At 42.2% G+C, this 14878-nt stretch overlaps 1 protein-coding gene across 1 annotated transcript; it reads left to right on the top strand.

Annotated features, from left to right (window-relative positions):
* The first annotated feature begins 4921 nt into the window (after positions 1-4921).
* On the top strand, positions 4922-8323 carry LOC122405023. Its single transcript, XM_043409472.1, has 4 exons — positions 4922-5168; positions 6222-6489; positions 7019-7279; positions 8051-8323. Exons 1-4 carry the CDS (start codon positions 4923-4925, stop codon positions 8140-8142), a joined length of 867 nt encoding a protein of 288 aa, XP_043265407.1. The 5' UTR covers position 4922; the 3' UTR covers positions 8143-8323.
* The last annotated feature ends 6555 nt before the right edge of the window (positions 8324-14878 follow it).

Genomic DNA, 14878 nt, shown 5'->3' with positions numbered 1-14878 from the left:
CAACGATACCACTGCTCCTAAATTTCCTTGTCACGCGTGATCACGACACGATCTGAACTGGATCCAACGCTCGATCGTCGGTTTTTTCGTCGCGTGTGCCTGGTCCGTTTACTTCTGAACGTCGCGTGGCCGCGCACCGAGCAAACTGGATCGGAATCGGTCGCAACGAGATCATCGATTCATATCCTGCCGATGACTCCTGGAAGTGGGCCATCGAATGATCAGGGTAAGCAGGTTACGTTCGAGGATTCGCCTCCAGGGCGCCGGTATCTGGTTCTTATCGAGCCAAAGACTGAAGCTGCTTCTGCGTGCACTTTTTGGGGATGCTCGTAACTGCGAGTGAAAGGCGCATCGTCCAGTCTTTTAATCGTCGAGTTTGCTTTATCTTCTCTTTCCAGGAAAATCATTGATGTTCCCGATGCCACGGAAACGAGTTTCGAGACGTTGGATCCAGATCTTCGGAAAACGATGGAAGAAAGTCTTCTCTCTGTTTAATTCGCGGCGAGGAATGTCCCTGGGTTTCGTGCGAGTTAGGAAAAGAATTTGAATTGATCACTTTCCGCGTCGAAAAGAAAATTCATAAGGATCCACGAAAATAAAAAATGAACAAGGTGGAATATAAAACAGAAGGGTCGTTTTAAATATCTCCAAATTCCTACATCCGTTTGCTAATTCTCTCAGCTCAGATTTGCAAAAAATTGTACCCGATTTTGTTACGGAGAATCGTGTCTTTCCAGGCCAAATTCCACCCGAATTTCTCTCAATTACTCGATGATCGTAAACTAAGGGAAAACTGATTTAACGTTTGGAAGAACGCGACGCGGCCGTGTCTGAGCAAAACGATGGAGGCCGGAAAAAATATACGACGTTCCGCGAACATTCTGAGCTGGATTTTGTGAAAGGTCGTTAACACGTTTATGCCAACGACATAGCCCATTCCGTTTAGAGACCATTCGAGACCTTGTTTCTCGCAGAAAATTGCAGGACCTTGAGAACGATTAGCGGCACGCTTAGCGATCGTTATCAATCACGGAACGTCCCGGAGATCATATCTGAAAGAGAAACTGTACGCGAGCGTTTCGTCTCGGTAATTCGAAATGGAGGGCAGGGGCGAACGAAATGGAAATAAAAGGTAACGTACGGGTACCGTTTTTTGACAAGACCGTGTACGCGTACACGAGGATCGAAAATGGAGGAACAAGTCTAACAGTATCTCGTTCTGAATCATTAAAGCCAGAAGGATGGAAATCGGGAGGAAAATATAGAATACCGAGTGCATAAGTAATGTCGGTTATAGGCATAATGGTCGTAAACGGCATTACGAGTCGTACAGGTGACGCTTGGAGCTTTTTACAGTTGAATAATTTACTCGTCGAACGTCTTAAGAAAGCTGGCATAGTCAGTCGAGAAACGATACGACTTGTAGACAGTAGGGAGAGTCTCTGTCACGATGATAAGCCAAAGTATGCCGATCAAAATGCGGTACATAGAGGCTCGTATGTGTTTTGAGTTGTTTGCCGTGCTATGCCTCGTTCTTATCCAGCGACTTCTAACTTTGATATAAATGAATGAGGTAGGAAAGAAAAGGAGTAGCCATCTGTGCCAGATTCGCGCGCAGATACGAGCTTCCGATTGGGACATACTTGGAATGCCCGCTCCAAGGTCCGTGGAGTTTAGTATAAATACTAGGGCCATAGTCGATCATTGTTTTAATCTATGCTCACAAGATTCAGAGTGTAAAACAATAATTGATTTAAGTCAAAATGGCGAGGCGATGAATGTAGTCTTCGATTTAGGGGCAGTTCAGAAACTGAAGATTTATTTATCGATCTTTCGTCTTCTTCTGGGTGAAATAGCAAAGTTTAATTCTTTATAACACAATGACTCTACACAGTGAAAACAGGGGCAGCATTTTTAAACCTTGCACGTAGGCGACTGACATTTCAAGGCATATCATAATTTTGAAGAAGCAATAGTTCCTTTTATAATTTAGGTGTTTTATCCGGAGCAAATATCTCTGGAATTCACATTGATTATAAGTAAAATAAGATTCCTAAGGTTTGCAATATCAGTATTATCGTAATCATCGAGTTTATTCGACCAAGAGGAATCGTGAAATCACTTAGACTTCGGGGAATATTGCTGCTCGGTAATCAAACCGTGCCAATGATTATGTTCAGATTGATAACGAAAAGTAAAGATTCAGACTTTACACGAAAGTAGACCTTCTAATGGAACCAGTTTTTGTTCCAACGTAACGCGTCGACTGTCGCCGTTCACACGCTTCTAAACATTAAATATTATTTTGTTCATGAAATATGAAGAAGCTCACAAAATAATTGGAGGGTGCACTATCGAGGTCTCAGCTTTGTGCCTAAAAAATGGCGTGGTGTTAAATTTTAATATCGGTGAAAAAAAATCGGCGTTTAATGGGTTACGAGTGAACGCTCGAATGCAAAGTGTTTACACCCCGGAAGATCGAAGTACGCGTTGTTCGATTTGTCGACTCGACCACCTGGTACGCAGACACTTACAAATTGGCAGAAGATCGTGAAACAGAGCCTGGAATTGGACGATGAAGGGTACAAACCGGCCCAGGAAAGAGGTTGCGCGAGCGCCATCAATTAGCTCACGCGCCACGTGGTAGAGGTGTCGGCGCGAAACGTATACCGGCATATTCGCCGACCGTTTCTGGCGACAGACACTTTTATTTCACATCGAGCATAATTATCCAAGCAGTTGGAATTATTGATCTGTTGAAAGTAGGCCTTGGGATCCAAACGATGACTACTGGATCGCGTCGAACTGGTCCAATTAGATTATACGCGAGCTGGCGAGTCGGTGTGAGACACTCGTGTGAAATTCATATTTAAACAGAATTTTTTGGAGACGTTATTCCCCATAAACTGACGTCTGATAACGTTTCTGTTGCGAGAAGGTGTTTTAATAGACTGCTTTCTACTTTACGAATTAGTTGGTATTCCATCGACGACGAAGTGCCATATTAAATACCGTCAAAACATGTTTTCTTCGGTGCAAAATCCGGGTCGCCTTCGATGTTTAAAATTTGTTTTATTTTATAGCGAAAAGTCCTGTGAAATTTTCTTTAGATTTTGTCCCACTGTGGTCATTGGATCCCATTGTATATTATCTGGCAAGAAGTGTTTCGCAACGGTTACCAGGTTTCGCATAAATAATAGACGAGTGGTTCAGACATCTGGGAGCGAATGATTGTTTATGCAAAATGAACGTCGCGTCGCAAAAAGGGGACACGCGTTTGCAATTACAGCTGCGGTTCCTTCGTTCCTGATAAATCCTGATTGTCTCCTGGCTATCAAAATGATTATGAAACGTGCACCGTTATCGTTCGTTTCTCGAACGAAGAGCGTTCCAGTTTCGATACGGAACAATGGTGTACGCGCCTAGGGACGTTTTATTGCGACCGCGGGATTAGGCGACACCTGAATTGGGTGGCGTTGGTAAATCGTCAGAATTAGCAAAAGAACGTTATTTATCGTGCATGCTATCAACTTAACCATTATATATCGTTGCGTGCTCGAGAGTTTCGTGTAATGAAACGCGACAGTTGATTTGTTACGGGATGAAATTTCATTTTGTAGGAGTTCTGAGAAACGAGGAAAACTCGCATTTTGTAGGTTAATAATACAGAATATAATATATTTTAGCATCTGTACTTGTGACGAAATACAGTTTTATAGGTTGGGTCACTCGAAACAGGTTACTTGGATAACCTACTCTTTGGTTATCGGAAATAATGCGTATTAAAAGAGCAATAAAGATCTTCACGTGTAAATTGGTTGGCATTAAGAGCGGCTGTAAATGCAAATTATTTTCATGATACTTTCGACGCGTTGGCCTTGATATAGGACCTCCTTAGGGAATTATGCATTTCGATGAATCATCTATTAGAAAATTGTCTGTCGAAACGATTAATCCTGATGAAACGTTCGCGTCATGATCTATTAGATTCGTCTCATCGATGAGATGTTATTCTCTAGAACTTATAGGTCCTAGATGAATCATAGTGATAATAATTCTGTGTAGTAAATACAAAATAATAAGGAAACGGTATCATTGCAAAATCACAAAGTATATTAGGAAAGTATAGATAATTCGTAATTCTAGAACCACCAACATGGAATCGTTTTGTGTGATATTATTTTATTTCGAATTTCATATTGATTTTGCAAGCCTAAATTCCTATTTTCTAAGGCCATTTGAAGGTCATAGTAGCATGGGGGTCATAGGCCATTCCTCGTTCAACCGAGACTGCAACTTTGCCAGCAAATCTTCTTCGTAAATGGTAGAGATAGTCCAAACAGCCTTAACTACTTTAAACTCAGGATTTCTCAACCTGCAACTCCAAACTTACAGATCACAGGTCCTTTTATCATCAGCACAGAACCGAAAACTCGACAATAATCCAACCCAATGCGCACAGAAATTGAAATAACAATAAAAATCGATTTTTCGAAGATCCTAGACTAGAATACACCCTCGGTAAAAATATTTTACAATCGTAGGAAATGTCCCCGACTCTCCATGTCGCTGGAATCCGGTGTTTGATAAACGCATTCATTGAGCGTGCGATCCTCGTACACTGGCGTCTTTTCAGATGTTGCATCGAGCTCCAGTCTCTGTGCAGCATTATCTAAGCCATGGACCGGTACCCCCACCGACCTAAATGCACCACGTATAAATGGTCAAGACACCTTCTAACCACTGTCAGTGAGCTTGTGGACCTAATCTCGTCTTCCCGCCTCGTTCGCGAAACGAGGCGAGGCGTGCACAGTCGCACCGGTGCGCGTAAACCTGACTTTTCTTCTGCGGCCATGACAACCGGTCGAAGGAATTCGCACGTTGGATAAAAGGGGATCGTTCGAACTCTGAACCGCGGAACGATGAAGTGTGATTTGGATACGGTATCGTGCAGCCACGATTTTTGGGCCACCGGTCGACCGGTGACGATCGGTTGCGTTCTTTTGGTGGCCCTTTGTTTCACGCGGCAAACGCTCGTCGTGGCTTTTGACAATTCGTCGAGCACGTTCCTCGAGCGTTGTCGAGCCGATTGCGGCGCGCAGAAGGATTTCGCGTCGTGTGGGAAGTACAGGGTCGTCAGGTGGCTTCACGATGTCGTGAGAGAGAAGGTACAGTTGGTTTGGCTTTATTAACGATGCGTGTCCGCGAATAAATACACGGTGCAGGGACGTCGAACGCTCGGAACGCGTTTACGTGTAGCGACGACGGCTTTGACAGCATAATCTTTTTCGTTACTGGGTCAAATAAAATTAGATAATACATGTGTGTCGCGACGAGCATCGCTCTCGAAGTATTTTAGACGTTTCGATGCTTTTTGCGACCCTCTTTAATAATTCACGGTCGTAGAATCTCGAAGAAAGACATCCGAGATTATTTCGAGAAGCGTGGGGACAATTTATGTGGTAAAATATTAACAGTGTCGAGATAAATCTCAAATTTATTTATATATTTCCGAACGGGTTTCGAACGATAAGTCGAGTGTCATATGCATCGATAGAGTTAGTAGGTTAACCACGATGATTAATATCTTGTAACGGTGTTAAACAATCATGGTCGACTATGTCTCTTGTTGTGAAAGGTATTAGAATAATTCCATTCAAGTAACGAACTGAACGTTTCAATTTGAAAATAAATCGTTCATTTTTAAATTTCCTTTCAAAGTCGAAATAGTTTTATGTCAAAATAAGCCTCTCTATCGATATACACGATTATTCTATAGAATAAGCGTGCAGATGGCTGTAACTCGGCGTGACGAATTTCGCTACAGGCTACTATTATCTCCCACGTTTGCTTAGAAGCGAGAGTATCGGCTCTCGGGAAAGACAGAGGCGATGATTTTACTTTCTTAAACTTTTATTTTTTAATTAAGATCGTTGAACATTTTAATAAACTGCGATTAAGTTTCCAGGACGCGGACGAAATTACAATAGTAGCCTGTGCTTGTTAAAATTTTACTCTCAAACTCGTTTTCACGAGCAGCTTCTCATTTTTCTGTCTCGATTTCAGTCGAGTGATCATCCATCGATCAATCGTAAAACAATTTAGTAATAGAGACATTAAAAATAAATTATGTACGGGAAGATTCGGGAAATTAATTGTCACGCCTCGGGGCGCTAACAAAATGGTCCCCCCTTGTAAAGTCACGTCTCGTTTCGCTTTAGGAGTTTGGCTACGGTCCGTTCCGCATAGTGAGGATACCCTCCATGCCAGGTCAAACGATCTTACCGAAATTGCGACAGTCCCGAGTGTTCAAAAGCGACGCGATCGAGGCCTTGAACTTCGTCAGGGACGCGATCGAGGATCTTCTGACCAAACGCGCCATCGTCTACACGATCGATAACTCCGCGAGCAGAAGGAGTTTCGGTAGCTTGCCGATGATCATGGACGAGGACGAATTAGAGCAAATGCAGACCAAGGAAGAATCGCAAGGTAATTTCCCGCGTCTAAAAACAGCTCGAGATTTAGAAAGATACACAGAGCTTGGTTGTTTTAAGTAATAACTAATATCAAGTAACCTCAAAGTGGAGTATGCAGGATAAAAACAAATTAAACTCCTTGAAAGCAAAAGCAAATTCGTCTCAGTTGGCTCCGAGGTGCAATCTCAGGACGAATCAAGAAGTTGTTTTTATCTTGAAGTAGCGTACGATGTAAGTATAAAAACTGAATATGCCGAGATAGAAGCGAAATATAAATCTTCTTGAAAGTAAATCAGCCCTGAGGTGCATTCTATTTTAGGACCAGCAAAGAAGAATTTGCTTTTACTTTCGAGGAGCTCGTTCACTTCTTATCCTCTGTTATATCATACTCCGTTTCAAGATTATAGTTTTATCAGAACCACTCCTTACTAACGGAAATCATAGTTAAAAGAATACTGCTAGTTTTTTGAAAATCCGAGTAAAGATTTATTTCTTCAACAACGTCGAATTCGTGCCCAAAACGATTGTCGATTGTTCGACAGGCGATTGGAGGATCTTCAAGAAGAAGAAATCTCTGATCCTCCCTATTCTGATCCTGTTGAACCTGATGAAGCTGAAGTTGCTGCTGCTGCCAATCTTCCTGGGCGTACATTTTATCAAGAAGCTGCTGGTGCTCGCCTCGCTGATCGTGCCGTCCATTTTGGCGCACCTGAAGATCTGCAAGGTGGCGCCACCCCCTCAGCCGGCTTATCCTTATCACACGTGGGCCACGGCGGCGGAAGCGCCCAGCGACTATCCAACAGGTAAAAAGTGGGGCACGTTCGTGCTTCGTTATTTCATACGGTAACGAATTACGTCAGTTACGAAACCCGATCATAGGCATTTCATAGACGTTCAAGTGACCGTGAACGGATCGTAATGGTAATAATGGAAATCGTCGAAAGGACGATCGATGACACGAAAACGAAACGTCCGCGTCTTTCCTTCGATTGCCATCAACTACAGTTACATAACACTCGACGACTACGCGACGCGACGCGGAATTACGGGCTGCACGAATGAAAGAATTCGATAATATTTCAAGCACGATGACTCGGCCACGTCGATGATTTCTGTAATTACGCGACGATCACCGGAGGCACAGATAAGTTTAATGTCGCTCGAGCGTGACAGTTGCTCGCTCGATGGCTCTGATGTCTAATAGTCCTCGTGCCATCTGTCACGAGAACGCTTAAAACTAGAATATTTGTAGCCTGGTAATTACAGTAATCCCCGGATAAGTGAAAACAAATCGAGCTCCAGGCGTATCAGTTACTCGGGTTGGGTCTTCGCCCAAGATCCGAGTTATGAAATATTCGACAACTATATTATTTATTTCACATTCTATACATGTTTCCGAGTGTGTACGCGTAATACGCGTGTTTCGTAACTTCTGCGCTGGCGGCGCTAGTAGTACACAACTCCATTTTGGTCCAATTTTAATAGTCGAAACGCGATCAGGGTGGTTTTAAAACGTGCAAAAAGAAATATTCCCATCTTGATAAGAAAATAATTAACAATGGTTTTCCTCGTAGGTTACGGACAGGAGGATGCGTGGGCCCACAGGAACGATTACCTAGGAGTCCCATACCTCGGTTATCATGGCTACCGCAACCCCTACGGATGAGGTCCAAGTATCTTGACGCATCCCTGACCCGAGTCGTCTCGTTCGTTGCTCCGAACATCCTCGATCGAATCGTAGGCGACAGGTCCCGAGCAAACGAACGATAATCGTACTCCTTCCCCTTTCTTTTTTCTCGGGTGACTTTCGAACGCGTTCTCTGCGTGCCAATAGTCTCCTTTTGGCGCCTCGCTAATCTCGTTTCGTCGCTTCTAAGCACCCCGACGCGATAATTGGCAAACGTAGAAACTACGTTTAACGGCAATTATCGCCAGTTAGTCGTCGCGAATGATTCCTGGCGAATTAACTTTCACGTGGTGTACCGTTAGCGGCGGTGGGGGTCGAGATATCGACGAAAATTTATTATCGAGGGTTCGTTGGGTCAGAGTGGCTTCGTATAGTGTCATTTTTGCGATTCGTATCGAGTACTCGATACCGCGTGGACGCGGTTGATGTATGCAACGAGTACATTCAGACATTCGGAACTTTGACGAAGCGCATCTCGAGCTTTTGTGACTTCGATCCACTTAGACAGAGCGCATAAAGTTGGTTCACTAGATCGTTCTGTAACACTATCTTGTAAATATATCCTATCTTTGTAGACTCTATGAATGTTTCGATGTTGTGCATGGCATGCTCGATCCCATCGCTAGCCGTTAGCGAATGAAGTCACGGAACGCGTATTCAGCAGATTGCATCGTCTTCGTGATGTAGGCGTTGCAAACGAACTCGAGGCGCACGCGAGCCTTTGGTGGTGGTTCCAGGGTCGGCCATAAATATATTGGGTACCGTAAATCTGGCCAGCGGTGTTAGGAAATTTCGTCGAACATGGCGACAGCACCTCGCGTGATGTCAAAGACTTCCTGGATGGTAATGATCGTGCTACAAAGTATGCTTGCGAACCTAGACGCGTGCTACAGACGAAGATCGTTATAACCGGGGAGCTGCGACGACTTTTCGATACGATAAAACTGAACGTAGGAGAAAATGGGAAATTATTAAAGTCTTTGGATCTATGCATCAAAGATGAAGACGTCGAGGAAGTTTACGATCATTCGAGAGACTTATAGCGCAGATTCAATGTTCGCAAAGTGTAGTCTTTCAGGTAAAGATTTATGGCAGGTGGAGGTGATTAGGCGAGTAGTTGCATGAATGGTAAAAAGTTTTATTTCGACTATGCTTGTTGGACTTGCAGTCTGACTTACTATTTCTGGAATCTTGAATTACACCTCGACTCAAATAAATGTTTTGTTTACGTGGTTGCACTTTATTATAATTTCTACGTTATTTTAGACGACTTTAGAGTTCTTCTTGACACAACTCCGAGTTCTTCCAACCGCTTTGGCTATACTCTCGGACAGGCTAATAAATCCCTTGAATTTTTATGTCGAATCACGTTTGACTTTAGCAGTCTTTTACACTCGGAATGCTCCACTTTTCGCTTGCATTTCCATATCTTGAATACGGATCTGGTATCTGGTCACCGAGATACTTAAAGCAAAAGAAGTTAATCGAGGTAATATATCACTAACCTGCGGCTTCCGAGCATATCAACACTAAGTGATTCAAGATGAATATCTAACTTCATGTACCTTCGGTGATTAGACAAGTTTCATTCACAAATAACAGATAAAAATTTTAGGTTCATTAATTCAGATTCATTGTCCCTTCGTTTCACGTCAGTTGCGTTTAAATGTCCTCTCGTGATTGTTAAGTAACTTACCACCGTTTAAACCTAAGCAATACACATCGAGATACGACTAAGTGACCCTTCCATATGAATTTTAAACGTTGTTAACAATTCCTACGATTGCTTAGATTCCCTTAGTAATAATCGTGCGTTCTTCGAACATGAGTTTTGTAAACTACTACCTCGTTCTTATTAAACGGACTTTCCGTACATTTATTTCCTCGCATGTTTACGTAATAGGGTATACTTTCCTATAATGATAAATAAATAATAAAAATTGTCAAAAGGTAGTAGGCAGCACTTATACGAGCGAATGAGACTTGAGGCTGGGCAGTTGTTTTACTTTTATACAAATAAGTTTAATTTAAATATCTTAGAACATTAAATTATTGTATTTAAGTAATATAAGAATGTGTTTAGAAATATTCGGGCTCACAGGCTTCACCTTTGACCCTATCCTGGTCTTCCGGACTCCTTTTCTTAGCCTGGACGTCCCACAGATATACTTATTTCCATTTTGTAGAGGAAGTGTGCATGATTTATGTACGGTGAGTTGGTGATCCTTGCATAATTAAGAGGACGGCGCAGTCTGCTTAGTATTTAAAACTGTAGTCTTGGGAAAACGTGTCTCACCGCTAGGCACTTCTCATTCTGGAGCTTACGTTCCTGAGGAGTCTACTTCTAATCCTGTTCATATACTGTAAACTTTGCAATTTCTCCCCATCGGTCATAACAACTATAACGAAGAGTAACCCGATATGGTACAGAGTTTCGAGGATGTTAAACTCGACAGTGTCATAAAATATCTCATTAACCAGTCGCTATCTAACGGTTCATGCCATCTAATAGCTCCAAAGTGCTTCAATTACGCGTAATCAACGATGATCGACACTGTGGCACGAGCTGTCGCGGTGCACAGCTAATTTTTTGTATATCCACGATCTCCCATTTTGTAGACTGTTCTTTTGCAATTCCTTAGAATTGGAGAACATAGAAAAGGTACTCGATTTTTTTTATTTAACGCAACTGTAGGGCCCTACTCCACCCCAAGGACCCAAAACGAAGTCGTTGCGTTCACCAGAGCGAGCATAATACACGTTGGTCAAGGTCGAGCCAGTGGAAACTCGGAAAGAGGCGCGGATGACCTACTGACAGATTTGGACGCGGGCCCTGGCCCCGGTGCGTGCACGCACGCGTGCTGACCCGCACGCGGCCCGATCGACAGACCGTTATCGGGCCCACGGGCTGGCCGAGGCGGATGTGGTGCGCGTCTCCGCTCGCAAACGAGCATCGCGCCAGCCTGTATCGCGATAGCGAACGCCAACCATTCGCCTTATCGAAAATAGCCCTCGCAATACCGCGCCATTTTCTCTTACATCGATTATCGAGACGATGGGTGGGGGGTGGGAAGATGAACACTTACTTTCCACCCACCAATTAAAGACCTATAACGATTAATTCGGATTTCAAAAGCACCTAAAAACATTTGTAATATTTCTTGGCGGAGTAAATACTAAAAGTTATAGAACATTAAAATTTACGCTGGATTATGATTTTTATTTTAGGAATAGCGAATGATATGAGGTTCATTGTTTATTTGTTGTTTGAAATTTAGTTGGTTAGGGTACCAATACGCTTATGGCGACAATAGTCGATCCGCAAAGAGCGTACTGGTACGCTTATGCTTGTCTAGGGGTTAATAACAATGATCCAGTGGATCGATCGAATCGATGCGGCGGGGCGAAGAACGAGGCAGCGGACACGCAGCCTGAACTCGACCGTTACGTTCTTACCGAGCTGCAAGGGTGCATTAACATAACGGCACGTCGCGATGCGTACTCCCGGTGCTCGATATATGAGCCGTTCATTATGACTGTGATGCGTCTATTTCTCCTTCCTTTTTTTAAAGAAACACAGTATCTGCAATCGTGATGATTTTCGAAAACAAATTTCAGTATCGATTAGTTAAATTTTCACTCGTGACAGCGTTGAGTTAATTGACATTCATTTATCGTAAATCCATTAAAAGAAATCAACTTTCTGCTAATAGTATTTAAATTTCCTGTTTCCACTTCCTCTATAAAGTTTTGGTGTCAACTAGGCAAAACTTCTTCTCGCGAAGTGGGTTGACTTAGGCTCGGTTCTGCTAGTCAGAATGGAGATAGCGTTCGTTATGAAAACGGTGTAAATTCGCTCGAAGAAAAATTAACTTTCTGCAAACAATATTTAAATTGTATGTTCGTTTTCTTGATAAGGAAGTTTCGGTGTCAACGAGATGAAACTTCCTCGTGAACTGTGTTGACTTAAGCTCGATTCTGCTAACCAGAATGGAGAAAGCATTCAGTGTGAAAGTGGTGTAAGTCCATTTTCCTTTATAAATGAAGTTATGTGATAGATAATGTATGTTTCTGGTTCTGTAGCATCGCAAAATGTGGATTCAACACACAGAGATGATGAAGACGCGATGCTTTTGTAATGAAACATACCTTCGAAAAACAACCTTATGAAAAAATATCGAAGTCAAACGTGAAAATATATTGTTCAGATTTGTTGTCGCTTATAATCTATGTATCAAAGAGTAGTTAACACGAAGCTAGTCAATGTTCCTTCTAAGCAGCGCGTCTGAATAACAGTAAGTGATTAATAGCCACGTTCTTGTGAGTAATAGCTCAGTAAGCATCCGTGAATACCGAGCGTTTAGTTTGAATTATGCTTGTTTAGTTTCTGAAATTATACAATGTTGCAAGTAGGGTAGGATATAAGTACTATTCGAAGATAAGTAGCTGGCTGGTAGTATCGGTTATGTTATAATTTCCATCCTACAGTTCCAGGAAGGTTTACAGGAAGTAGATTATACCATCACCAATCAGACCAACTCTTAGACTACAACAAGAAATTTAATTATTCCTCATATTAAAAATTTGAGATTTCCAAGATTCCTAGTCGCAGTTATTAGAAATACAAATAGCTATATTAAAGTTTCGATGATTATTTAACGTTTATTAATAAAATTGTTTTTCCTCTCGTGGGCTGAAGTTTGAACATCGTTCGAAGATGATCGAGCATAAGGTTCGACCAAACGTAGAGTAATCGTAAAGCACTTTCTAAAACCGGTTTGTTTTTTGGTTTCTGGTCGCTCCTACTTCCGACTTCTTTCTTTTGGAATCGTGCTGCTTAACTTTGTCCCAGGTTCGATGAAGTAGGGTAAAGAGTCAGTTATGGATCATTGCTGGATCGCAGAACCTGGGTTTGTGATCTATGATGCTATGATGACTGTAACGAGTATTTCAGGTGAAATAATTTATGCATAGATTCTTAACCTAGTTGTTGACTGTTCGTTGATGGGGTAATTTTTCCAATGGTGTCTCGTCGATCTTCAACGATCAACGCGTTGTTCAGCCTGTTGATTAGCGTTCTTGTTAGTACCTAGTTATTACAATGGCCACTTGGAACTTTTTTGCAGAGTCCCGAATATCGGTAGCAAAGTAGGCCGGAGAAGTAAAAAATCTGCTACCAGGAAACTCCATAAGTATGCATCGAGGTTTATCATCGGCAATTGGTTGGCTATAAATGTTGGAATTCATTAACTGTTCTAAATTGTAGGAAGTCAGCCTAAATTTTTTGTGACATCCATTATTTTATGAATTGAAAGAAATTTAATTCGATGAAGAGTTGTATTAGGCATACCATTAATTATTTTTTAACATTGATCATGCTCGTTATAATGGACTCCAGACGCGAGAAGATTGAATTTCCATATTTACGATTGGTGATCTTATCTGGCGACACCAGGGAAAATCATGTCAATAGTCTCTTGCCTACTGTTTCGTAGCTGCGAGCGATCATTCGATAATATCCGGAGAACGTATCGCGCTTGCAACAATCATCGAACGGACGCGTAGCGCGTTACACACGAGAAATTCTTTAAAAATGAAGAAGGAGGGCAGCGTTCGCGTTGTGACCTTCTTTCCCGACGAAATACATTTTTAGTATGCTTAGGCGTAGCCGGGGCATTAACGTTGAACGATAACAGCGATCCAGGGGAGGGAAGGAGGCAAGATGGTGGGGCACAAACCGGAAACCTCGCTATCGTCGACAAATCGTTGTCGTACGTTGGCGAACATCATCGACTTACGGTGTCTCGAGACAGCCATCCTCACCGTGCAAAACCTGTAATTTTCACCATTTTCTACCAATTAATTTTCGAGCCTTTCTACGTTCCCAAATCTCTAAGAATTTAATTAACATGGTATTATTTAAAATTCATTTCTATTCCTGTAGATTAGAAGTCGTTATATAAGAAAAATTAAATATATTCCATGTGTAAAATGAAAAGAAATAACGTGATAAAACTTTGACGATGATCTATGCATTTTTAAAACGAATTGTAGATTTTCTACGATCGGACCGCTATTTTAAAACATCGCGACTGCGCGATGTCCCGTTCGTTTCTCGGACGTTTGTCACTGAGTCGTGTAATTACGACGCAAAGATGATCGACGCCACAAGAACATTGACGTGTGAATTTTTCTTATTGCATCTTTTCAACCGAACAACTCCTCTGAATAATCTTGCGATTAGTCGAACGACGTCCGGCTCGAAATTCAAAGCGTGTGCCTTTGACCGAGTTTTCCCGTGCCCTAACCGAAACGTGCGCGATCGATCGACGATTTCGAGGAATCGATGGGACAGCCCCGTGAATTTGGGACGAGGCTGCAGAGAAATCGTTGGTAAACGCGTGTGACGCACACTGGACTCGTGAAAAGTTTGTTTGGGTTTCAACGGGACATTTTTTTCTTGCCCAGATTTTTTTTTACAAATATAAAATGCAATTATTAATTTAATAGTAATGAAACCTATCCTAAGTCGTCCTTAGCGAAATTGCACTAAAATTGTTTTTATAAGATGTTGAGAGTCGTTAATCATGAGCTCACAGGCTGTCGCTGCAGGTTGACAATTTACTATCCTTCCAACATTTCAATCGCATGTTCAGCCAGCCATAACATTGGACTGGAGAATGTGATTGCCTTTAGGAGAACAGAAAAACGAAAA

This window comes from Colletes gigas, unplaced genomic scaffold, assembly GCF_013123115.1.
Source record: "Colletes gigas isolate AHSC1104 unplaced genomic scaffold, ASM1312311v1 Colletes_gigas_Sc00004, whole genome shotgun sequence".
In the NCBI taxonomy this organism is placed as follows: Eukaryota; Metazoa; Arthropoda; class Insecta; order Hymenoptera; family Colletidae; genus Colletes; species Colletes gigas.
The sequence above is the reverse complement of the archived record's forward strand: the minus strand, read 5'-3'. Positions and strand labels throughout refer to the sequence as shown.

Excerpts from the sequence above, each read along its gene's own strand:
- LOC122405023 (XM_043409472.1), top strand. The coding sequence starts at position 4,923 with ATGAAGTGTGATTTGGATACGGTATCGTGCAGCCACGATTTTTGGGCC. Across the intron at positions 5,169-6,221 it reads ACGATGTCGTGAGAGAGAAG|GAGTTTGGCTACGGTCCGTT; the intron begins GTACAGTTGGTT and ends GTTTCGCTTTAG. Across the intron at positions 6,490-7,018 it reads GACCAAGGAAGAATCGCAAG|GCGATTGGAGGATCTTCAAG; the intron begins GTAATTTCCCGC and ends ATTGTTCGACAG.